Here is a 26357-nt window from a genome sequence, read left to right on the forward strand (position 1 = left end):
CCACCTCAGTCAGTGTAGATGAAGGGGAGGAGACAGGTTAAAGAAGGATTTTTACGCTTTTAGACATGGTTTGTGTATTTGTGCCATTCAGAGTGTGAATGGACAAGACAACAAATTTAAGTGCCTTTGAACGGGCTATGGTAGTAGGTGCCAGGCGCACCGGTTTGTGTCAAGAACTGCACCGCTGCTGGGTTTTTCACACTCAGTTTCCCGTGTGTATCAAGAATGGTCCACCACCCAAAGGACATCCAACCAACTTGACACAACTGTGGGAAGCATTGGAGTCAACATGTAGAGTCCATGCCCCGTTGGGCATGTTGATGTTTGGTGTACTAAGGGTCTACAGTATGTGGATCACAATAGAGTTCTCTCAGCCATTCGCTCTGAAGTACTTTGAAGTCTTATTTCTTCTCCATCGACCATGGCAGGCAGAAGAAACCCCATTTCTCCACCCGTTGAATACATCTTTGTCAGATATTCCTTCTTTAATGTCATACTTTGTATCAGTTTCATAGCCAGTCTTAATAGATTAGAATTTCACACCAATCAATGACAATGAATATTAAAACAAACTGTATATTGATTATAATGTATTTGTTTGGCAGAGGCTCGTCATCTCACTGAGTACATGTAACGTGATTAATTTATGAAGCGATCTGTTCTATAGTGCATGAGCCTGTGTTGATTTTCCTCTCATGGACAGAACAGGATATGGACGGGAAAAAATGTCTAATCCCAAAGAAAGAACGAATCCGCTTTATAAAGAATACACTCACAAACACACATTTGGCGGTTGACTTCTGATGTTTAATTTCTTTCTCTCAAAGCCACTTTGGTTCCTTACAATGCATTGGCAAACAAACTGTCATTTTGTTAAGAGAAGTCAGTAAGCATGCCATTCCATTTGCTTTGGGGTTGATTTTCCATCGTACTTCGGAGGATTTCCTCTGGATGCACGAGTTAGGTCTGAATATTACCTTTTACCTATAGTCTAACTTCATTTGCACTCAGTATCCACATGTCAACAATCTACAAGGCACTTAAATGGTTTCCAATGAAGTACAATTTATTTCCAAAACATCCCGTAAAACAAATGATTACAGGAGCTTGACAAGCAACGATCCAACAGGCAACAAAGTCGTCTCCACTTCACATACTTTACAAAACTGGACAATGAAGAGTCTAATATCCCAAACTGTACAATAAGGGTCTTCTACTCATACAGGAGTTTAGACACACAGGAAGGGAGTGGGTTTGACAGGAACTTCCTCATCAAACTGCCTGCAGGAGGGCTTAAGATTCATGGATGTATGAGATCAATGCAACAAGGAAACAAGGAAACAACTCAACAAATAAACAAAAACACAAGTTTAACAGTCAAAGGACACAAACAGTTAAAAAAATAATAATTACAAAAATACATAAAAAATAAACCAATGTGTTACCTTTTTCTATTTTTTTCCCAAAGCATTATCTTAATTAGTTATAAGGAAAATAATTGCTAAGAACCAAACTGGAAGCCTATGCTGCATCTAAGTTCAGTGAAGGAGGAGCCAACATCAACACATTTTCTACATTTCAAACATTTCAAAGCCCTTTGAAGGCACCACAACATACTGAATATTGAACTTATAAGACAGAGGGGTTGCTTGTGTGTATTTGTGTATGTTTGACAGAGATAAATCTGTTATAGAGCCCTGGTACGGGTATGTTGGGCCTTCGTGCCTGGTACACATATGTTGGGCCTTCGTGCAGGGACAAAGCCATTTTTGCAGTAGCACTTGAACGAGCCTATGGTGTTGACGCACCGGGCATTCTTGCATGGATTAACTCGGACCCCTGGTTCAGCACACTCATCAATATCTGAAAAGACAGAGAGGGAGAGAGAAAGAGGAAGGTGGTTTGAAACAAAACAGAGAGCTTGCCATCTGGCTGCATATCTATTTACATATAAACAATGTTCCCTCCAAAAAAAATTAGGAACAGGGCAAATGTTAGGTCTGCTGCGTGCAAACTTGAACTTGTGAAAGTTCTGTGCAACGTTTGGCGCACGTTTACTGTGAACACTAAGGCTGTACCTGCTTTACGTTACAGTTATAACAGTGGCCAAGTAGGCTACTGTGACTACTTGATCATAATGTAGGCCATTCAGAGGCCTACCATAAAAAACAACGGAGAAAATGCATCCCATAACATTTTAACTAGCTGTTTCAAATAGCTGTTCTATCTTTCAGCCTATAGTAGCAGCCAATGTGTGGTGTTCAATGTAGGCCTACATTCTATGAGACTGTTTGAAAAAAATATGCATGGCTTGACATTAACCTGTTTTCCACTAGGCCTTCAGACAAGGAGGTGACTGAAAACGTGTTGTTTAATGCAAGAAACCACTTTACAAAATAAAGTTTATTATTATTCCCATACCATTCGAGAATCAGACAAATTATCCTACCCTCTGCCTATTGGCTACTTAGCTTATTCAAGCCAGTCTCAAAATACAACACTGCCCCTTTAAGAGAGAAAAAATGCTCTTTACCTGACTCGTTTTTCAAAGATGGCTAGAAATGTACACGTTTTGTGCTCTTGTACGAAGCAACCACTCCCCCATTACTGATTATCTATAACAGGGCTAATAACTTACTAACTAGCAAAGAATATGAAGAAATGTGTACACGTGGCTACATGCAGCTCTCGACTTTGATCTCAAAACAAGTGTATCTACTCGTGACCACTCATGCTGTAAACACAGTCCAGTTCAAAGTGAATGGCACAGATCCATATATGGCAATTGTCTATTTGCATATAGGGATACTGCAGTTCTGATTGGTCTGTAGAGTACAGGCTGAGTTGTGCCTGTCAATGCAATAGAATCCTACTCTGGTGCGTACTGCCTACAAGAAAATCTCTTGCATAGTTAGTTTTGCATACTAAGTCTTGGATAGTTTGTTTTGTTTCGGTATGTTGCATTGAATGTGGCTAATATTGTCAATTCCCACAGTAGAGGGAATCGTTTATAGTGCTAACTAAAGGGGAAAACTAGAAAGTTGAGTAAAGTTCAGTCTCATGCTTCTCTGCTCGGACTGATATTTCTTCTGCGCTGCAGTCCTGGGCGCTGGCGCCCGCGCACAAACGCACGCAGTTTAGAGGGAACATTGCATATAAAATCAACAACCAGATGTTCTTTTCAATGCTAAATAAAATTGCAGGCATGTCTGTTAAAACACTTGAACAAAGGACAACAGCTACAAATTATACAGAGACACTTCTGTTCGGCAGAATTGATGAACATCCAAATTGGCATCCACCTAAAGATTGAGACGACTGAACTGAAGCTAAAATCCAAGCATTCGCCTTCACTCTATAATCCAACACAAAGTTAAAGGGAAGCAGACAGAACAGGTGGATTGTCAACATACCTGTGCAGCGGGTGCGGGAGTGGTCCAGTCTAAAACCTGTGTTACACTCACACATAGTGCCCAGGTAGGAACGCACACAGCGACCATTGGCACAACTACACTCATCTGAGTCCTCTTCTGAGCTGTCCCCTTCTGAGCCAAAACAGAAAGAGAGAGAATGAAAGATACAGAGAAAATATTATTCAAGTGGTGTAACAGTAGAGGGTGTGCTCTGAGGTAAATTTCAAAAGAAATTCAGAGTGTAATCAAATATATTACAGGCCTTACCAATACCTGGGTTGTAGTTGGCGAAAGCTGCCAGGAAATCTCCCTCACCATCAGACTCTGTCTCCAAGTGCATCTCACACAGCCGGTTAAAGATCCCTGAATGAGAGGAAGAATTAAGTTTTCTTAAAGGCCCAGTGCAGTCAAAATTCAGTTTTTCTGTGTTTTATATCATATTGTACAACAGCTGACAAAACTAACACTGGAAACGTATGAAAATTATGTATGTTATTTCCTGATAGTTGCTGGTTGAAAGTACAATCTACACAGGACCTTCTAATCAGCATGTTTGCATGGGCGGTAGTTTCGGCTTTCCATGGTAACATCCCCATGCGGTAAATTGGTTAATAGACCAATAACAAAGAGAGTTCCAAACATCTCTGTCAATAACAAATAGTTTTCAATTTGCCTATCCCAACTCAGACCATTCCCAGACAGCCCTTTTTGTGGAAATCTGTTACAGTAATGTACTTAATTGTTACCCAGAAATGATTTGATATTGATATTAAAACAGATGCATTTGCCCTTTAATTTATTAGTATTAGACTATTTATGCTGATATGGGCAAAGCCGAAACTGGAGTGACCAGCAGACCAAAAACCAGTGAAAGAAATGGTGCTGGTGCCCACCGGAGTTTCTCTGGGGACAGGTCCTACACTCAGGGCCCCAGCCACGGCCATAGTGACAGCAGCACTCAGAGTAGGTGACAACCAAACCGTTCCTGGGTTGGCTGCAGATCAGGTCCTCATCCACCTGCAGGAAACACACGTCCTTATGGGCCGCTGTGCGGTCTGAGGTAGGGAAGGAAGAGGGAGGGGGGAGGGGAGAGGGGAGAGCGAGAGAGAGAGAGAGAGAGAAAAAACAAAGAAAGAGCGGAATCTTAAGTACTATTTAATCAAATAAAGAAGCCAATCTTTTCTCCTGCATTATACAAGCAGGCCAGATCCTGAAGCTTCTCATGACTTCTATGATTAAGCAAGTAATTGCTCAGTATGTTAACAGCCAGCAGGTAGATATGAATATGTGATGAGGCCTAGCTTGAGGTGGTAGGGCTCAGAGCTATACCAGACCTCTGCTCGGCACATTCATTTACGGTCACACGTCACACACGAGGATGGAGCCATAAAGATCAGCTAGATACAATGACGTAAAAGCTGTATTGTCAACTCGAACTTGTGGGAGTTTACAGCAAAATGATTGAAAGAAAGTAACACAATCACAAGAGTAATGTCACAACAACGTCTCCAACATGTTACAACATCACATGTATCACAATAGTAAACGGTTTGGTTAAAAGGAGAAACATTGCTTTGGAGAAAGGAAGGTGCAGAAAATGCCACAAGCCATCTCATTTGCCTCCCTTTCATGTCTACTCCCTCACTGCTTCTCAGACACACAAGCAAGTGCACACAATGAAGGATGAAGCGATGAAGTGTTTTCCTGTGACTATGCAAGCTTAGTGGGACAACCACGGAAACGGAGAAATGTACAACAGAGATCACACTGCATCTATAGAACTGAGATCACGTTGACTAACTCAAGTCTCGTGATCTCCCTCACTAAACTGAGAGTGTGTTTCTATAGAAACAAGCAAGAGGGGGAGTGGTGAGCCTGTGCATAGGGTCATTATTGGGGAGAGGGGGCTCAAAGGGGGAGGAGTTAAAAAAGAGTAGCAGGAGTGGCAGGTGTACAGGTAAGCCAAAACTCAGGTGAGCTAAGCACTGATTGGTCAGGCTCAGGTGAGCTGAGCGCCGATTGGTTATACCCACCGTCATAGACACACTGTTTGAGCGCTGCGCTGAAGGTGAGGGGCTGGGTACATATACAGTGAAAGGAGCCGGGCGTGTTCACACACCTCCCATTCTTACAGTACGAGGGGTCCTGGCACTCATTGATATCTGCAAGGGCACCACAGACACCACAGACACGGTTACACAACCTACGGACGGACGGACACCAGCCTGGGGCCAGCTCACAGCTTAAAGTGACGTTGAACAGGCCTGCAGGCAGATCGCTACGTTACACTGCTTCCTGAGAGCATGCAGAGTATTTGGGTGTCTATAGGTACAACAGTGAACACTGATCCTTCCAGTGAACACGGGCCAGGAAGTGGCTATAGGACCAGGGTTGTGTTTGAGTTTATCTCTGATGTATGTGACAGACATGAGGTTATGTAAATGTCAGAGCGGGTGAGGCTGAAGGGGCAGGTCTGGCTGATTAGTAGTGTTAGACTGGAACTAACATTAAAAAACATTCTCTCATTCAACCTTCAGACACACCACTGAGAACCAACCCACTCTGAACTAGGCTACCCAGCCTCTCTCACACCACCCCCATCTCGCAATCATCCATCCCGAGATTCCTGAGCCCACCTCCTGCCCTGCTAAGGACAGCAGTACCCTCTCCTCCACTCACCAGCCTGCTCCTCTGGGGTCACACAGCTGTTGCGGTCCGTGGCCAGGATCCAGGGGGGAGAGCAGATGCAGTAGTAGGACCCAGGGGTGTCCACACAGTGGCCATTCTTACAGTTCAATGAGTCCTGGCACTCATCCACACCTGCAACAACACAAACACACTGCTGACTTATCACCAGTCCTCTTCTATGGCCTGTCCTGCACCTCCCTGTGTGTGTGGATGCGGGTACAGTATGTACAGTAGAGGGCTGTAGCCAGATCTCACCTGCCACAGTGGGGATGATACACTTCTTATTGGAGGCTTCATAGATCCAGGGGGACTTACAGGTGCAGTAGTAGGAGCCTCTGGTGTTCTTACACTGACCGTTGGTACACAGAGACTCGTCGTGGCACTCATTCACATCTGAGGAGGAGACACATTACCATAGAGGATCTGTGACTAAATGGGATATCTGATGTGTATTAATATGTAATAATACAGAGGTGTGTTTTGGTGCAGGCCTGCGAGGGGTGGGTCCCTGTGGTTACCGATGCACTCCAGTAGGTTGCTGTCGTAGTAGAAGCCCTGTTGGCAGTAACATTCATAGCCAGGCTGTGTGTTCATACAGCGGCCCTCCTTACAGATCTCATTGGAGAACAGCACACACTCATCGATATCTGTACACAGAGGGACAGGAACACAGATCTCAACACAAACAAACTCCCCCGGAGAACAAATACTGTCATATAAAGGAATGCTGTAAATCAGACAACAGCAAACTTACAGTGTTGGGTTGAGGTTGTGTAGCTACTCACCTCTATGGACAGACAGGCCGTACTCAGTCACTCCCTCCTCATGGTAGAAACCTCGGCCCACTGGACACAGGGAGTGGAACTCAGCTGCTTGAGGGAAAAACAGGAAGTCAATTAAACAATGTACCTATCACACTTGACCTATTCACTTAATTTGCCTGCTTTAAGGTGATCAATGAATGACATTGAACAGCTCAAATAAGTGAACTGACCCCCCAGCCCACTTGATGGTCTGTTAAACTAGTGTGAATGTTGTTGGGCCAGGGGTTAAAGCCTAAGGAAAATCAGATGACTGAAACTTCACGCGATCTCAGATCGATTGTCTGGGGGCCAAGTTAACCTCCCCTTTCATGAATGACTTTTCCAGCAGCTACAGTAGGCCTCACACCGCTGTCTGAATTGAGCGCTGCTGTGGTGCTCATTATAGACTATTTCATTCCCTTCATCGGAACATCGGAGTGTCATCAACAATCATGTATGTCAGTTCAGTGCACACAGCTAACAAAGAAAAGAAAATATTTGAGAATATATTTATTTGGGAATATATTTTGTAGATAAGACATGATTCTGTCTGTATTAGACTATGTCATCTCAGCTCCTTTAACCCCTGTGTTGGGCCTGAGGTACGTACATGAGTGGTAGACAGGGCAGGGGTAGATCTCACAGTGGTCTCCCCAGCCCACGCCGATGGAGCAGCAGCACTCCTGCTTGGTAACGTTGGTGGCCAGGACACTGTCACAGAACACTGTGTCATCCAGGTTCAGGTAACACTCCTTCTTATCTTCCACGGCCACCTCAATCTCTGGAGGGGAAGGGGGCAGAGAGGAAATAGATTGGAGTGTTTGACTGTGTGTGTGTGTGTGTGTGTGTGTGTGTGTGTGTGTGTGTGTGTGTGTGTGTGTGTGTGTGTGTGTGTGTGTGTGTGTGTGTGTGTGTGTGTAGAATATAGCTAAAGAGAGAGAGGGGTGAGAAGATATCAGTAATCTTACCCTCACAGCTGTGCTTGTCCTCAGACAGGATGAAGCCGTCTTTGCACACACACACATAGGAGCCCTGTCTGTTCTCACACACACCATGCGGCTGACACAGACCCCTGTCTGTCGCACACTCATCTATGTCTGGGTGGGAGAGAGAGAGAGAGGGAGAATGTGTTACAAAACATCTGTTACAATCCTCATGAGTTTGACTTATGACAGTTTCCACTGGTTACAAAGCTCAACTGCCAGAATGGTTAACACTAATGATTTACAGTACCATTCAAAGGTTTGGACACACCTACTCATTCAAGTTTTTTTTAAATTTATTAAAATTTTTACTTTCTACATTGTAGAATAATAGTGAAGACATCAAAACTATGAAATAACACATATGGAATCATGCGGTAACCAAAAAAGTGTTAAACAAATCAAAATATATTTTATATTTGATATATTTCAAAGTAGCCACCCTTTGCCTTGATGACAGCTTTGCACACTCTTGGTATTCTCTCAACCAGCTTCATGAGGTAGTCACCTGGAATGTAATTCAATTAACAGGTGTGCTTTGTTAACAGGTGTGCTTTGTTAAAAATTAATTTGTGGAATTTCTTTCCTTCTTAATGCATTTGAGCCAATCGGTTGTGTTGTGACACATTAGGGGTGGTATAGAGAAGATAGCCCTATTTGGTAAAAGACCAAGTCTCTACTATGGCAAGAACAGCTCAAATAAGCAATAAGAAATGACAGTCCATCATTAAATTGAGACATGAAGGTCAGTCAATGCGGAAAATTTCAGGAACTTTTAAAGTTTCTTCACGTGCAAGAACCATCAAGTGCTATGATGAAACTGGCTCAAAAGACCCAGAGTCACCTCTGCTGCAGAGGGTAAGTTCATTAGAGTTAACTGCACCTCAGATTGCAGCCCAAATAAATGCTTCACAAAGTTCAATAACAGACATCTCAACATCAACTGTTCAGAGGAGACTGCGTGAATCAGGCCTTAATGGTTGAATTGCTACAAATAAACCACTACTAAAGGACCCCAATAATAATAAGAGACTTGCTTGGGCCAAGAAATACGAGCTACATTGAACCGGTGGAAATCTGTCCTTTGGTCTGATGAGTCCAAATTTGAGATTTTTGGTTCCAACCGCATTGTGAGACACAGAGTAGGTGAATGGATGTGTGGTTCCCACCGTGAAGCATGGAGGAGGAGGTGTGATGGTGTGGGGGTGCTTTGCTGGTGACACTGTCAGTGATTTATTTAGAATTCAAGGCACAGCATTCTGCAGTGATGCACCATCCCATCTGGTTTGCGCTTAGTGGGACTATCATTTGTTTCCAACAGGACAATCACCCAACACACATCTAGGATTGTGTAAAAGCTATTTGACCAAGAAGGAGATTGATGGAGTTCTGCATCAGATGACCTGGCCTCCACAATCACCTGACCTCAACCCAATTGAGATGGTTTGGGATGAGTTAGACCGCAGAGGGAAGTAAAAGCAGCCAACAAGTGCTCAGCATATGTATGAACTCCTTCAAGACTGTATGGAAAAGCATTCCAGGTGAAACTGGTTGAGAGAATGCCAAGAGTGTGCAAAGCTGTCATCAAGGCAAAAGGTGGCTACTTTGAAGAATCTAAAATCTAAAATATATTTTGATTTGATTAACACTTTTTTATTTACTACATGATTCCATATGTGTTATTTCATAGTTTTGATATCACTATTATTCTACAATGTAGAAAATAGTTTAAAAAAAAGAAAACCCTTGAATGAGTCCAGACTTTTGACTGCTACTTTATCTCCCTGAAACTAATGGAGACGGACTGACCTTGGCACCTCCGACCTCCGACCAGCATGTAACCCTTCTGACATTCACAGCGGTAGGATCCCATGCTGTTGATACAGCGCCCCCTCTGGCAGTTAGAGGGACGCTCACATTCATTTATATCTGAGGGAGGAAAAGACGACAATCAAACAGCGGCCATGTGTTTGATCACCAGCTCTATACAGTGGACCATAGGCAGCATACCCAATAGGCAAAGCTCCCTTTAAAGTAAATTGAATTAAATTAGCCCAAAATATATAATTACTCCTGTCCATACAGAAATCAATAAAACCATTCAAAATACTACACCAGAGAGTATGATTTAGCCAAAGAAGATTTGTTTCTTTAAAATGTTTTAAATCACAAGGGCATAGCCTATAGTCAAGAAGCCCGCAATTTGGGAGGGTTATACGATTGAGTTATATTAATAACCTAACCTTACCTTATGACTACCCAATCTATGTACTTATCACACTAGGAATATCTTGCTTTCGTCTGCAAATGTGATGATAGATGCATGCAATGCATTATCATAAAGGAAAAGGTTCATGGTAAACAAATAGCTTCTGCAAATCGGAAACTCACGCAGTGAGCATATTACTTATACTTCACTGGTAGTGTAATAATGTTGTTAACGTTTCCATGACGCTGTAGTGAGTAGTAACAAGTAGCTCCTGCCTTCACAATGGCTGCCCTCCTGAGTACGCTGGTATCCTGGGTAGCACTGGCACTGGAAGGAGCCTTCCGTGTTGACACAGCGCCCGTTGGCACACAGTCTGTCATCCTCACACTCGTCAATGTCTGGAGGGGAGAGAGGAGGAGACACATGCAGCCTGTCAATAGAACCCGCATACCCATTCAGATAATAAGATCATGTTACTGGTCAATTGCACACAAGGTCCAACTGAAATTTGACTTCCGCTTTTAACCCGACCCATCCGAAAGACACATGCATTCACATGCAGTACATACACAGGTTTGGGAGAGGTGCAGGGGAGCCCGAGGAGCTGTTGGAGTTAAGTGCCTTGTTCAATGGCACAACGGCAGGAAATTGCATCTAGGATTTGATACCAGCAACCCTACGGTTGCGAGCTCACTTCCCAACAGATTTTTCCCGCCATTCACGGATATCGAACTGGCAACCGTCTGGTTGCTGGCCAACTGGCAACCGTCTGGTTGCTGGCCAACTGGCAACCGTCTGGTTGCTGGCTCGCCTCACTAACCGCTAGGCTACCTAGTTCTCTTTTTTCAATATTGTGCAGAAATACTGGTAACCACTACAGCACTGCAAGTCTGCAAGCATAAAATAGTGTCTGTGCAGCATTAAGAGATATTATATTTAACATTAATCGGTGCACTGACCTCTGCAGCCTTTGCTGTCTGCTGCTGGGAGGAAGCCCTCGTTACAGAGGCAGCGGTAGGTTCCTGGGAGGTTCTCACAGCGCCCGTTGGGACACACACCGCGCTTCTGGCACTCATTGACATCTAGTGGAGAGGTGGAGGGGTTGCATGGGGTAGGGGTGGAAACAATCAGTCATACAGAGGAATACCAGCTCTGGACTGGCCCAGTGCCTGTTGTCATCCTGCCTGCTGGCCCTGTGTGTCTGGGACAGACTCCCTATGGCTGATTTATTGACTATGACTGATCAAATCCATTCTCTACATCACACACAGCTCTGAATAGTGAATGCCTTCAATGTCATGGTTCAGACAAAACTAACTGGGGAAGATCAACATATTGAATGTACAGATTCAATATTCTAATTGTTGATTTGACTTGCTTTCCCTGTTTCCATTAGACTATCCTCTTTAGTAAAGCCAACTATGGTGGATTGGCCACTAGGGGGCAACACATCAGCAAACATAATGGCGCAAGTTAGAAAAGGTATAACAACAGTGAGATAGACAGTTCTAGGTAATGAAAAGAGTTGATTGGTGTGCGTTCTCTTCAGTATGCATACGTGGAGTTACTGGGTCTCACCGTAGCAGACCCCACCCTGGGCCTGGTGACCAGGTAAGCAGGGAACACACTCGTAGGAGCCTGGTGTGTTCTCACACTGGTCATTGGGACAACTGTTGGGGTCCAGACACTCATTTATATCTGAGGCATTAGAAGACATGAGACAAACACAGACACCCATAAACATTATTAAACCAATGCGGACACACATACATATACGTACCAACACTGCACACACAAAGAAATATGAGGGCAGCAGATGCCGCTCTTACCTTCACATGCTGGCTGGCGTTGTGACTTGCTCCTGAAGCCTTTGTGACACTCACACTTGTAGGACCCTGGCAGATTAACACACTGACCCCCCTGCCCACAGATGTCCGGCTTGGAGCACTCATTCGCATCTAAAGATAAGATCAAAACACACTCATGCAAAATCCCAAGTGACAACGTGATGACTAAAAGATAACATTTGAACAATTGAACCCACACCACACCACTCACCTATACACCTGAGCTTCCCATGGTACACCAGGAGCTTGTAGCCATGGAGACAGCGGCAGCGGTAGGAGCCTTCTGTGTTGATGCAGATTCCTCTGCTGTGGCCACATGGCTCAGCGTCACATTCATCATCATCTGGCAGAGAGGGATAACTTAGAAGTTTAGGGAATTCAGAGATTACAACTCCATTAGAGAATTAACACCCAAGTTCAATTGTGACTCATTTCTTAAAACTAGGCATATGTCACACATCACTACTTCACAAGAGAGGCATTTGAACGTAAACATTTATTTTTGATCAAAATGTGTTTATTGGCAGAAATGCCTTCTGGAACATGTGAACTTTCATGTGCCTTAATAACAAACTTGTATGCCATCTGTAAATATGAATAAAATTGTTAAATTACAAGCCTAGTTGGTTTAGCCACGGAAAAAGGCTGGAACTTTCCCGCTAGCCATGATTGACTGAGATAATGGATGGGCTGGACATGCCGAGAGATGAGTTTGGATTGGTCTACCATGTAGAACGCTTCTGTCTATAACAAAGGGCTGCTCAGTATGTGTAGGTAATCCTTTCTAACCCTGTTTTTTTTTTTAAGATAACGAATTACTGCAAAACTGTGGAAATCAGTGGAATGCCCGGTGGAAGCAGAGTATGATAGCTAAGGAGATGGAGAAAATTCTGCCGTTTGATTGCAAATATGTGGAGGGAGTCGAAAAGAGAACACACAAAAGGCTGTTGTATAAAACACTTGTCTCCAGATTACATCTTCAAACTAAGGGCAACGATGGCATCCGTAACAGAGAGGGAGAAGCGTTCATCCATGTATATGGGTAAAAGAGTCTAGCTAACTACATTTTCAGATAATATACATTTCTAATTTTGTCAGAAAGTCATTTTCATTGCAAGTTATTAACCTTTACTTAATATCCATCCCGGATCCGGGATCCTCCTCATCAAAAAAGCTGACTAGCCTAGCCTAGCCTAACGGGACAGGGATATCATATAATAGAATTTTCATGAAATCACAAGTCCAATACAGCAAATGAAAGATAAACATCTTGTGAATCCAGCCATCATTTACGATTTTTACAATGTTTTACAGCGAAAACACAATATGTATTTCTATTAGCTAACCACAATAGCCAAACACACAACCGCATATTTTCACCATGTTTACTACATGATTCCATATGTGTTATTTCATTGTTCTGATGTCTTCACTATTATTCTACAATGTAGAACATTTTTCAAAATTAAGAAAAACCCTGGAGTGTGTAGGTGTGTCCAAACTTTTGACTGGTACTGTACTTTCCCATTGTTCCTCAACTGTAGTGTATGAGTCTGAGTCTCTACCTTTATCCAAAGTAAAAAACACAATTTTGCTACATAAGACCGAATCGAGCCCATCGGTCACAATTGAACTATTTGGATACAGAGTGCCTACATGGCTCTGGTCAAAATCTTTACCCAGTAAATCCCTCCCATCCCTTTGGCCATTCCCCTGTCCTGTCCCTTGACTTACCCACACAGGCGTTCCTCTGAGGGTGGAGCCGGTAGCCAGCATAACACTCACATTTGTAGCCAGTGTGCACGTTGACACACTCCCCATGGCCACAGAGGTTCCTGTTCAGCCTGCACTCATCTGTCTCTGCTGTGGGGAGGGGGCACACAGTAATCTACCTAAGACAGTTGATCTCTGTACTGTACATCCCATCATGGAGACAACAACATTGCAGCTGTAGGCTGAGAGTTAATAGGCTGATAATAGTTTTGATTGGATTGTGTAGTGGAACTCACGTGAGACCTGCGTCTGTGCCACCTCCAGGGGGTCACTGCCTGGGTTCAACCTGATGATGGGCGGAGGGGTGGGCTTGGTGATGATCACTTTGGGACCAACCAGAGAAACAGACAGACCCAAATCAAGGCCCCATGTCTCCCTGGATATCAACAGGTTTCCCTAACAAAAAGGTCTCTCTTGACCTTAGTAGGACTTCCTGAATGAATAAAGAATAAAGGAATGAGAGGCATACCAGGTACACGGGGGCCATGGGTGCTGATGGGAGACAGCTGCATGGGTGTGGTTGTCTCTGGAGGCTCCTCCTACAGGACAGGGCAGAGACACAGTGGTGTAAAGTACTTGAGTAAAAATACTTTAAAGTACTACTTAAATAGTTTTTTGGGGGTATCTGTACTTTACTTCACTATTTATATTTTTGACTACTTTTACTTTTACTTGACTACATTCCTTATGAAAATATTGTACTTTTTACTCCATACATTTTCCTTGACACCCAAAAGTACTCGTTACATTTTGAATGCTTAGCAGGACAGGAAAACAGTCAAATTCACACAGTTGTCAAACGAACATCCCTGGTCATCCCTACTGCCTCTGATCAAGCGGACTCACTAAACACACATGCTTCATTTGTAAAATTATGTCTGAATGTTGGAGTGCTGGTGGATTCCGTAAATTAAAAAAACAAGAAAATGGTTCCATCTGGTTATCTTAATATAAGGATTTTTTTATTATTTAAACTTTTACTTTTTATACTTAGGTATATTTTAAATCAAATACTTTTAGACTTTTACTCAAAGAGAATTTTACTGTGTGACTTTTACTTGAGTCATTTTCTATTAAGGTATCTTTATTTTTACTCAAAAATGACAGTTTGTTATTTTTTCCGCCACTGTAGAGACACAGGCCTGTCTAAGAGGAGCTGCAAACACACAGTCTCTCACACAATGAATGGTGCCTAAAGAAAAACAGTTTCTTACCGGGTGCTTGACTTCTGAAAAAGAGAACACAGAGAAAAACAGGTCAAAATGCTGAATAATTATTTACAGATGATGAATTTAGTCACTTTACCCCTATATGTACATATTACCTCAATTCCCTTGAGTAACCTGTACCGCAGCACATTGATTTGGTACTGGTACCCGCTGTATATACTGCAGAGCCTCGTTTTTGTTATTGTGTCACTTTTTTTACTTTAGTAAATATTTTCTTAAAATTGCACTGTTGGTTAAGGGCTTGTAAGTAAGCATTTCACGGTAAGGTCTACACCTGTTGTATTCGGCACATGTGACAAATAACATTTGATTCGATTTTTAAGCACTCTAAAGTCCCAGTAATTTGGAGGCATCCCCAATAGCCCGACTGCACTCTCAAAAAATCTTAGCAATAGCATCGTTCTAAGCGACTAAGTGAATCCAGAATGAAGTACATCTGTTGGCAGGCGGACAAAGGTAATCATGTCCACCCTTCCTCTACTTTCTGGGGGAAGCCACAGTGACTCACTGTCTTTCTTCTTGTCAGGCTTGAGGGGGACCTGCTCCAGGCTGGAGTGGATCTGAGGTGGGAACGCCACCGTCTCCCGGACACTATGGAGGAAGTAGCCCTTCCCTGCTGGACAAATCTTACTGAAGGAGGCTAACGGACCAGGGAGAGAGGAATGGAGGTGGAAAAACAAGAGGGGATGAGATGATACAGCATCTGACCTGTCAAATATTAGAAACCGAGCCCCACTCTCCTACTCTAGCATCCCACTGACCCGTGCCGTCTTGGGGACACCTCTCACAGTTGGAGCCCCAGGCCTTGCCCACGGTGCAGCAGCACATCTCCTGGGACAGGGACGTGGGTAGGGCGTGCTCACAGCGACCCGCCTCTGTTGCTATGAGGAAGCACTGGCCCTGCTCCACCGGAGAAGGAGACTCTGACAGCCAGGATCAATCAGAAGAGAGCAAAACACAACAGAGGTTGGAGTTAGGACATTAGGCTTACAGAAGAGGTCACTAAGGGTAGTGCTGTTTCTTGAAGGGAAAATCATATGACATTTCGGTTATTTCAGATGTGGCAATTTATATAATGGACATAAGGGATGTGTGAAAATACTGGACTAACTATTGGGACAGAAAAGGCTAGCTTTGGTGACAGCTTTGTGGATGTGAAACATATTCAGCTCGTCTACCTATCAGGCGCTGAGGTCACATCTTGACCTCTCCACTGCCAACAAATGAAAACCCCACAACAATTCATCTTCACATACATGTGAGGAGAGGATGTATAGTGTATAGTGCTGCTGCTACTGAAAGCGATATGGCTGTGCTGAGTGAATGCAGAGTTGTGTGGAGAGCAGGTCTGCCTGGAGGAGGTTCTGAGTCTCACCCACACATCTGGTCCTGTCCAGGGTGAAGCCAGGCTTACAGGCACACAGGAAACTACCCTGGGTGTTCAGGCATTCTCCGTTCTGACACACCCCATGCATGGTGCACTCGTTGATGTCTTAAGGGTGAGAGACAAAGAAAGAGTGGGGGACAGAGAGAACGTGAGGAGTGGCTTTTTTCTCCTCACATCAGTGAAGCAAATGGGCAAAGATTTACACTCATACCGGGCATACCAAATGCGTACCAAACAAAATGTGGTGAAACTTGTGTAAATGATCTATTGTTTGATACATCCTCCTGATGTGCGTCGAATCAGTCAGGGGAGAGGCAGTATGTTCATGCTACCTTGACAGTGGGTGCTGTTGAGTCTCTTATAGCCCTGAGGGCAGGTGGAACCATAGTCTTCTATGATGGTCTGCAGCTTCACCCCAGGATCTGAGGGTAAGGCAGAGAAGGGGGGGGGGGGGGGGGGGGGTGAAAAGGGGAGAGAATGGAAGAATGAGAGAGGAAGGGGAGACTACACACAGCTCATCAACGAAAATAAAATAATGTCTCATAAAATGTCTGAGAATCTGAGAAGAAAGACAGGCCTAAACTAAACCATTAAGTAATGGATCAGGCCTACGTCAGAATGATCCTATTCTGTTTCTAATAGCAGTAGCATCTGTGGTCATTGCTTCCAGTTAGTCATACACTAGTGAAAGGGAATACCTAGTCAGTTGCACAACTGAATGCATTCAACCAAAAATGTGTGTTCCGCATTAACTCAACTCCTCTGAATCAGAGAGGTGCGGGGGGCTGCTGTCACGTTCCTGACCTGTTTTCTGTTAGTTTTGTATGTGTTAGTTGGTCAGGACGTGAGTTTGGGTGGGCAGTCTATGTTTTCTGTTTCTATGTTGGTTTAAAGGGTGACCTAATATGGCTCTCAATTAGAGGCAGGTGTTTTTCATTTCCTCTGATTGAGAGTCATATTAAGGTAGGTGTTTTCACACTGTTTGTTTGTGGGTGGTTGTTTCCTGTGTCAGTGTGTGTTGCACCATACGGGACTGTCTAGGTTTGTTTGTACGTTCGTTCTTTTATGTAGTCAGTTTTCCTGTTCATGCGTTCTTCGTGTTTAATGTAAGTTCGTCGTCCAGGTCTGTCTACTCCGTTTGTTGTTTTGTTAGTTTATAGTGAAGTTCGTGTTTTTGTCTTTTCTTTAAATAAATTATGTCAACTCAAGACGCTGCATTTTGGTTTAATCCCTGCTCGGAAAACCGTTACAGCTGCCTTAATCCACATCCAAGTCGTCGGCAACCGGGGGGCAGTTGTTGTTGGGGGTTATCTGCCTTGCTCAAGGGCAGAATATCAGATTTTTTTCCACTTTACCATCTCAAGGATTCAAACCAGCGACCCTTCGGCTACTGGCCCAATGCTCTTAACTGCTAGGCTACCTGCTGCCCTGGACTAAATAGCTAATTTAGCTGTTCCTTGTTCAGTCTGAACACACTGTCAGTATAGGCAGCGTGACAGTAAATGTGTGGGATTCCACGGGACAGAGATATGTGTATAGATGAGACACGTTGGATCAGAGCCTGGGTTTGAGAGATTACAGGTATCCAAGCATGAGTATGAACCAAGGAGTACTAAGAGAGGGGAAATAAAAGAGCGGTGAGCGACCAAGTGAAACTCCTCTTCATCTGGGAGAAAGAGAGATTCAACAGAAGGAATCAAATGATAGAACAAATAGTGGCCTCTGAGTGATTTTTCCTCCAGGCAGAAAAATTGAAAGAATGCTTTTGTGGGAAACTGTGGGAGCATCGCGTTCCAGAATACCTTTCAAAAATAGATGGAAGAAAAGTACAACTTTTAAAAAAGTTCATGCTTCCCAAGAAAAGCCCAGAATCATATTTTCCACTTGTTGCTTTTGTCTGTTCATTCGCAGATGACATGTCTCATGAAAACAATACAACGTTCCTTCAACGTTACTAGAAAAGAGACGAGAAGCATGCCAGACAGGGATCCTGCTGCCCCACGTTTAAAGATGAACCATAACTATCCTTTTCTTACAAAGGTTTCTTTGTCTGACTCACAACTGAGGAATGGAGTAATAGAAAAATGGAAAAAGGTAAAAAAGATTTTCATGGGGCGCAGCTTGAAATTCAATTCTCGGCAATTCGATGACAGTATTCCACTGGCCTGGCACAGGGGAAGACACGTAACTGCAGAGTTCTTTTCTCTCTCGCTCTCTCGCACTCACTTGCACACATACACACACGCACACAGACACACACACAAACTCACACATATACACACACCTGCGTACACACTTACACAAACATAGACATACACAAATTGCTTGCGTTAATGCAGGCTCATTATTTCATAAGCTGGGAATGAATTATTGGCGTGGACGCTTGGTGTTTTTGGCTCCATAAACAAATGACTTAATGCGTATAACAGCAGAGATCGAGATCAGATGGACATCTGCCAAGGAGTTAGATTATAAACAATGGAAGCTCAGTTGTCACACCTGGCAGATAATAATCACTATACATGACAGATAATCACTCTACATGACAGATAATAATCACTATACATGACAGATAATAATCACTCTACATGACAGATAATAATCACTATACATGACAGATAATCACTCTACATGACAGATAATCACTCTACGTGACAGATAATCACTCTACATGACAGATAATAATCACTATACATGACAGATAATAATCACTATACATGACAGATATGCAGTTAGAGATGTAGGATAGAAGATCACAAATGAAGAAATGGCAGATCACCAGTAGTCTAGAAAGGACACACACACACACACACACACTTACACTTAAGCAAGTCAAGAATTCCATTCTGAGGCATTTGTTACTCACATGGTAGCTTGGGACATTTATAACATTTGTTTTGTCCCCAAGAGTTCCCGACACTTCCACAGCAGTCCTCCTGATTGGTCAGTACAGGGAGAGGGGTACTGCTACACTGAAGCACATGGCGTGAGAGAGAGACGGAAAGAGGGAAATGCACACAATGGCGTTTGAAAAACCATAATACACTTATTGTATGTAAAGTGACAATCACTATGTTGATACGGTGGTGTAACTCACAGCTTGTTTGGGCGTGGTCTCCTGGAAGCACCGCCCCCTGGGTTTGTGAGTCTGGGGGGTCAAGCGTGTCACGGTTTTATGAGGTGGCTTTGAATCCGATTGGTCGAGAGGATGGATGACAACGGATGTGTCGTGTGCATGGTGGACACGGACATTGAACTGCACTGAAAAGAGAGAACGATAGAGCGAGAGGGAGGGAGAGAGAGAGAGAGAGAAAGAGAAAGAGTGCCGCGAGCGAGTGAGAGAGAGTAGCAGAGAGAAGGGAGACGCCAAGAAAGACAGGGAGAGACAAACACATGGGAGATTACATGAATATGGTTCCAGTTCTTTACCATGCCACCCAAAACAAACTGCTATATGGGCACAGGCATTGATATATACAGCAATATGACTGTGGTTTCAGTGCCCACAGTTTGCCATGATGGGTACCTTCTGATGAGTGGTGGCCTGCCCCCTGTGCCAGGGGAAGGGTGAACACAGAGTGGGTCTGTGTCAGCTGTGGTCGCCCCATGGCCGCCTGCTCGCCCTGGCTCTGGCCGTCTGGCAGCACTGACAGCGTGTAGACGGGTTGCTTGTTGCCCCGCGCCGCCTGGGCCTCAGGCATCTGCCGGAGCGGGAACTGGCACAGGCGACCAGTAAAACCTGGCGGGCACAGGCAGTGGGTCCGCGAGCTGCACACCCCTCCATTCATGCAGGTCAGTGGACATACAACTAAAGAGACAGGGAGAGAGAAAGAGGCGTAAAACACATCACCAAGACATGAGGAGAGGAAAAACATGTACACATGGTGAACATCATCAACATAATGTAATGTTGTGCTTTTTTTCATTTGGAACATTATTTTAAACAGAGAACAGTTGGGACTTTTATAATAGCAGTACCATAGTTCCTGTAGAAAATAAACATGTCATCCCCCACAAATGATGGAGCGCCCCCTTTGGACAATCAGTGCAATTTTGTAAATGCAGATCTCTATGGCAAGACGCATCATTCACCCAAGTTTCGTAAAAATCGGACCAGTGAGGGTGGCGCACAATTGTCCCAGCGTCGTCCGGGTTCGGGAAGGGTTTGGCCGGGGCGGGCTTTACTTGGCTCATAGCGCTCTAGCGACTCCTTGTGGTGGGCCGGGCGCCTGCAGGCTGACTTTGGTCGTCAGTTGGACAGTGTTTCCTCCGACACGTCGGTGCGGCTGGCTTCCGGGTTAAGTGGCCGGGTGTTAAGAAGCGCGGTTTGGCGTGCCATGTTTCGAAGGACGCATGACTCAACCTTTGCCTATCCCAAGCCCATTGGGGAATCTCGGCGATGACTGTATATTGTTGTATATTTGTATATCACGGAATTGATATACATAATTGTATATCACGGAATTGGGGAGAAAAAGAGGATAAAAAATAATAAATAGCACCAGTGGTGTCAGAGATATTACGTATAATTAATGTATGTACAGTTGATTACTATAGCACCTCCCTTGGGCCAATCAGTGTAATTTTCCAAATGAAGGATTTTTATGGAAAGACGCATCAAGACGCACAATTCACACATCATTTTTGTCAAAATCAGACCAGTGGTGTCTGAGATATTGCATGGATTAGCTAGACTCACATCCCTGAGCATGTGTGCCAAATCTCAGGACTCTGAGTAAAACAAATCAAGAGATATAAACATGTGCCCATTATAATGTCAATGTGTGGTCGATATGAATGTTCTTGCATAAGTTGAGTCTTGGCAGTGCTTGCAACATGTGTACCAAATTTAGATTTATATGCATTTATGTGCCAGACCACACCCACGTGAATGTTTATTGGTCAATACTGGCCATATTGTTTTAGGTACTACTCTGGAAAAGATTGCTTTGAGAGAGCTTTGTCCATAGATGCCACGTATCAGGTTCCGTACAGATTGGTCATTCGATGCCAGAAGAGTAGCATTTAAAGTTTTTTTCACAATATTCAAAATGGCAGACAATCCATCATGGCAGACCTTATGGGTCCCTGAGGCAAATGGGTTCCTTGTGAGGAGAGGGACCTACAGTATGTACTGAATTTCATGACTTTAGGTCAAACGGGGTGAGAGGCGTGACCTTTCAAAGTGTGCATTTTCAATCTCTTAATATAGCGCCACCATCTGGCCAATCAGTGTATTTTTGTAAATGCCAGACCTGTATGGCAAGACACATCATTCACCCAAGTTTCGTCAAAATCAGGCCAGTGTTGTCTGAGATATCGCACGTGACTACCGTATGAATGTCCTAACGGACGGAGACAGATCCAGAGCAGGCCAGAGCAGAACACTGATACAAATGATGGCTTTTTACTGGGATTTGGAAAATATTTTAAACCACAAGAGCTCTGCTTAAAGAAAGAGCTTCATGCCATATATACCGCTCTGTAGGTTTCCCTTTGTGTTTACTTTTATAGTAGCCACTTTTCTCCCTAAAAAGGAGAATCAGATGAAACAGTGGGAGCCAAGATCTGGGAGCTAGGAGTACATACCAGACTGAGACGTTCAGCATAAAGAATGCAATCAAAACTTAATTCAAGATATGCTGTGCTAAGATATGCTGCAATACATGCCGTAATAACACACATAGTTCAATAGACATACAACAAAGTGCGCAATAAAATGTTGAAACGTATTAATCAATGACTAATATGTTGTGTACTTTCTCTGTCCCATAATGGGGCCATGAAATGAAGCAGAAGTTGAAGCTCAGTGGTTTGGATGTCTTGCCCTGCAGTCTAGCATAGCAGTATCACGGCAGTGGGAGTCCCACGGCAGGAAGAGAGAGAGATAGAGAGAGAGAGAGAGAGAGACGACTCGGCACGTCTGACTGACACGGAGACCCACCCAGTGGTTGAGAAGAGGCCTCTTCGTGTTACCCGCCCCGCGGAGCAGAGCTCCGCACACTGAAGCAATTAGGCCTGGACTGCCTCGGAGTCTAGGCCGCTGTGTAATGACGGGACTAGATCACCTCAAACACAGCGGGGACATCTTTAAACCAATGAGAGTCAAGGAAAAGAGCAACTGGAGAAATCACAGCCATAATGAAATGACACGAGGCTGTGCAGCTTATGTTTAAATGTGTAGTGGGATAGGCTGGGCTGTTCTGACGCAGCCTGCACTGCCTGCACCATAATTAAACTTGACAGTGGTCTTTAACCATACACCCAAAACAGGCAGCTACACGCAGCAGCAGGTTAATGGGGAGGCTCACAGATAGCAGGGGAAAACCTGTATAGCAAATCCAGCTGGAGAAGGACTTCCCTTCCCCATGCACAGCTCTCCAGACATCTATTGTGTCTGATGACTTTTTGTCTCAGTAGAGAAAGCTGGAAAGACGGAGAGAGAAAGCGGAGAAAGCTGTTGGGAATGGAGAATTGGGATGAGAACACAGAGAAAGAGACGGAGAAAGAAAGACAGGGGCGTAGCCTCCTTCCAACCCCGATTATACAACTTCAACCCACAGAGACCATAGAGACAACATAGGAAAAGTCTGGTAAGGCTTGGGGAGAGGGCCCGTCTGGCAGAGAAGCAGTCTCAGAGAGAGCAGAGCAGACCCTCTGACGGGGAACTGGAGCTCACTGCATTCACACACACACAAACTCCATGGCCAACAACAGGATGGGGTTCTATGAAGAAGAAAATAACACAGCCCTTAGGTACAGTTAGTCAAAATGATACCTTTGTCAACGTGAACATGTTGCACACATGCCTTGAAGCAGACTGTACATAAACTGTGGATAAAATAAAATCTGGTGAATGCGCCTTTCTTTTGATGTTTCGAATTAACCCCAGCATGGGGCTTCACAACAGAGACTACAGCACATAGCTGTCTGCCATTTCTAGCACACCTCTTGCTGTGTGCTTGTATTTACAACGTTCATCCCTTCCCCACAGATTAGCTAGTTGGGTGGAGTACTGGTGCTTAGCATGACAGGCTAAACACATATCTTATGAGGTAGAGAGGGTGGACCTCCAAGTCCACTAATCAGACTACACCACACTGACTGGACCAGGCGGCCAGTTCTCAGAATGCTTCTCTGACAGTCAATAGGAGGGATTTAAACTCGACTCTCCTCCACATCTGCTTCCTCTATCTAAACCCAGGACAGGGCAGTTTGAGAGACCTGGGTGTAATGCACATGGACTAATGCTTTCTGCAGACTGTGCTTGAGTGAGTGAGATGATCATGGGACTGTTATGATCCAGTCATGATAATATGTGTTCTACTGCATCCTTGAATTATGAAACCCAACTGGGCACAAAAAGTCTGCCGATGGGAAATTCTCCCACTCTGTTGAGTCGGTAGCAGGCCGTCAGAATGGCCTAGAATAGATAATTTGAAACACTAAAGCCACCCAGCTATAGAATCACTCCAACAAATGCTTGGTGCAATCTAGGCTATATTATACAGTGCTATATATTATAAAGCACTTCTATGAAACCCATGATCCCAATATGGATATCAATTCTCAGTCACCACCATTAATACTGATGCCCAAAATGTAATTATGCTCACATCTCACTTTCACATTATACAATTTTATTGGCATGTCTTAAGAAATAGATTTCATACTCAAAATTGGGTCACATGTGTTCCAAACCGTAGTCAAAGGGGAAATATTTTTCCTATCCAGCATGTGCTGGAACCGAAAGAGAGAAAAGAGAGAGGGAGAGAGGGAGGAAGAAAGGAACAAATGTTGGCTTTAAAGCTCTTCTCGACATAGTGATTTATGTGAGGAGTGAGAGCTCGTTCCTCATAATGCCATGATTTAGACCAGTGGTATTCAAAATCGGGGTAATTGCGGTGGGGTCTCCAAAATTGTTTTTTATATACTGTGTATTCGGAAAGTATTCAGAGATGTTTCTACAACTTGGGTCCACCTGTGGTAAATTAAATTGATTGGACATGATTTGGAAAGGTACACACCAGCTTATATAAGGTCCCACAGTTGAAATTGCATGTCAGAGGCAAAACCAGGAATTGTCCGTAGAGCTCCGAGACAGGATTGTGTTGAGGCACAGATCTGGGGAAGGGTACCAAAACATTTCTGCAGCATTGAAGATCCTCAAGAACATAGTGGCCTCCATCATTAAATGGAAGAAGTTTGGAACCACCAAGACTCTTCCTAGAGCTGGCCGCCTGGCCAGCTGGCCGCCTGGCCAAGGCCCTTCTCTGAGCAATCGGAGAAGGGCCTTGGTCAGGGAGGTGACCAAGAACCCAATGGTCACTCTGACAGAGATCCAGAGTTCCTCTGTGGAGATGGGAGAACCTTACAGAAGGACAACCATCTCTGCAGCACTCCACCAATCAGGCCTTTATGGTAGAGGGGCCAGACAGAAGCCACTCCTCAGTAAAAGGCACATGATAGCCTGCTTGGCACCTAAAAGACTCTCAGACCATGAGAAACAGCGACGCTCCCCATCCAACCTGACAGCTTGAGAGGATCTGCAGAGAAGAATCGGAGAAACTCCCCAAATACAGGTGTGCCAAGCTTATAGCGTCATACCCAAGAAAACTTGAGGCTATAATCGCTGGCAAAGGTGCTTTAACAAAGTGCTGAGTAAAGGGTCTGAATACTTATGTAAATGTGATATTTCAGTTTATTTTATACATTTTCAAACATTTCTAAAAAACAGTTTTTGCTTTGTCATTATGGGGTATTGTGTGTAGATTGATGAGGGGGAAAAAACTATTTAATCAATTTAATCCATAAGGCTGGAACGTAATAAAATTTGGAAAAAGTCAAGGGGTCTGCATACTTTCCGAATGCACTAAATATATATATGTATTTATTGATGTAAAAATCTAAATTTACCAATTTTACGGTTTTGTCATTAGATTTGGGGTGGGGTGAGGTCCCAAGAAATTATTGGGGAAGAAATGGTGTCCCCAGAAATTCTGGCAGAAAAAAATGGGGTCTCCACTGAAAAAGTTGATTTTGACTGAAACCGACAGTGTGTAGGAGATAGACAGGCCAATGGAGGCACAACAAAAACAGAGAGAGAGAAAGATCGATAGGGAGAGAAAGAGAGAGTGGGGGGGTGAGAGAGCACGAGAGAGAAGAGGAGAGGTAGGGAGGAGTGGAGAGAGGGGGAGAGTGTGTAAGAAAGAGAAGTAGAATAGAGAAGGTGCAATGGAGAAGGTGCAATGGAAAAAGCATCAGAGGGATCCAAATTAATCTGTTATTTTTTCTTCAGATTCAGAGGGACTTTTTTTCAGAAATACATACCTGTCATTCTTCAACTGTAGCGTGGGCAAGCTGAGACAACTATACACACACATGTGCTTTACACACACTGACACATTACCACAGATTTGGCACAAAAACACAGAGCTATACATACCATGCTGTACATATACAGAAAGTCTGACACACCAACACACACACTTTGGAATGTTTAATTATGTTATTATTTCAGACCAACTACTGGCTGCTAGGTTTTATTACAACCACCCATGTTTGAGAGCGACAGGGTGGAAGAGTTTAATCCAAGGATAATATTTCAACAATAGGCCTTACTAACTCAAGACTTGAGCAATGATCTGACCTATGTCCAATGCCAAACCTAGACTCACGTTTCTACACTCCAGGTTGAACAAGGACCATTCTATTTCATTTTCAGTAATCCAAAGCCCCAGGAGCAACAATAGGTTCAACTAAGTCCCCGTTCAAATCAAACCTAGCTGAAGAGATGACACCTCACAGCTCTCTACTATCACTGCATCACAGTTCATACAGCACATCTAAAACCAGCAAGACTCATACTTCCCCCAGACCTCAACAGTAACTTTAGTGGGGGGAATCTCCTGCCTGTCTGTGCACTGTGGGCAGAGGGAGGTGGGGGAGGGTGTGTGTGTTTCAGGGGCGCCCTCTGCGTGCCCCTGGGGTTTTGCTCTGACTGTGGCCACCCACCCACTTCTGTC

At 44.0% G+C, this 26357-nt stretch overlaps 1 protein-coding gene across 1 annotated transcript in view; it reads right to left on the reverse strand.

The window, feature by feature from the left end:
• Window positions 1-794: 794 nt before the first annotated feature.
• Window positions 795-26357, reverse strand: part of LOC120057260 (latent-transforming growth factor beta-binding protein 3-like) — a 33849-nt gene continuing 8286 nt past the window's right edge. The window contains exons 2-29 of the mRNA XM_039005810.1: window positions 19859-20140; window positions 19430-19593; window positions 19199-19304; window positions 16665-16754; window positions 16321-16437; window positions 15707-15868; window positions 15454-15585; window positions 14931-14944; window positions 14186-14255; window positions 13953-14039; window positions 13678-13806; window positions 12155-12286; window positions 11926-12054; window positions 11675-11794; window positions 11056-11178; window positions 10372-10494; window positions 9697-9816; window positions 7873-8001; window positions 7515-7685; window positions 6887-6970; window positions 6620-6748; window positions 6357-6494; window positions 6093-6233; window positions 5447-5575; window positions 4307-4468; window positions 3687-3776; window positions 3414-3545; window positions 795-1863 (exon numbers count right to left, since the gene is read on the reverse strand). Coding sequence (XP_038861738.1) covers window positions 1688-1863; window positions 3414-3545; window positions 3687-3776; window positions 4307-4468; window positions 5447-5575; window positions 6093-6233; window positions 6357-6494; window positions 6620-6748; window positions 6887-6970; window positions 7515-7685; window positions 7873-8001; window positions 9697-9816; window positions 10372-10494; window positions 11056-11178; window positions 11675-11794; window positions 11926-12054; window positions 12155-12286; window positions 13678-13806; window positions 13953-14039; window positions 14186-14255; window positions 14931-14944; window positions 15454-15585; window positions 15707-15868; window positions 16321-16437; window positions 16665-16754; window positions 19199-19304; window positions 19430-19593; window positions 19859-20140 — 3581 coding nt within the window. The 3' untranslated portion in view covers window positions 795-1687. The remainder of the gene's footprint in view (window positions 1864-3413; window positions 3546-3686; window positions 3777-4306; window positions 4469-5446; window positions 5576-6092; window positions 6234-6356; window positions 6495-6619; window positions 6749-6886; window positions 6971-7514; window positions 7686-7872; window positions 8002-9696; window positions 9817-10371; window positions 10495-11055; window positions 11179-11674; window positions 11795-11925; window positions 12055-12154; window positions 12287-13677; window positions 13807-13952; window positions 14040-14185; window positions 14256-14930; window positions 14945-15453; window positions 15586-15706; window positions 15869-16320; window positions 16438-16664; window positions 16755-19198; window positions 19305-19429; window positions 19594-19858; window positions 20141-26357) is intronic.

Source organism: Salvelinus namaycush, chromosome 12, assembly GCF_016432855.1.
Source record: "Salvelinus namaycush isolate Seneca chromosome 12, SaNama_1.0, whole genome shotgun sequence".
In the NCBI taxonomy this organism is placed as follows: Eukaryota; Metazoa; Chordata; class Actinopteri; order Salmoniformes; family Salmonidae; genus Salvelinus; species Salvelinus namaycush.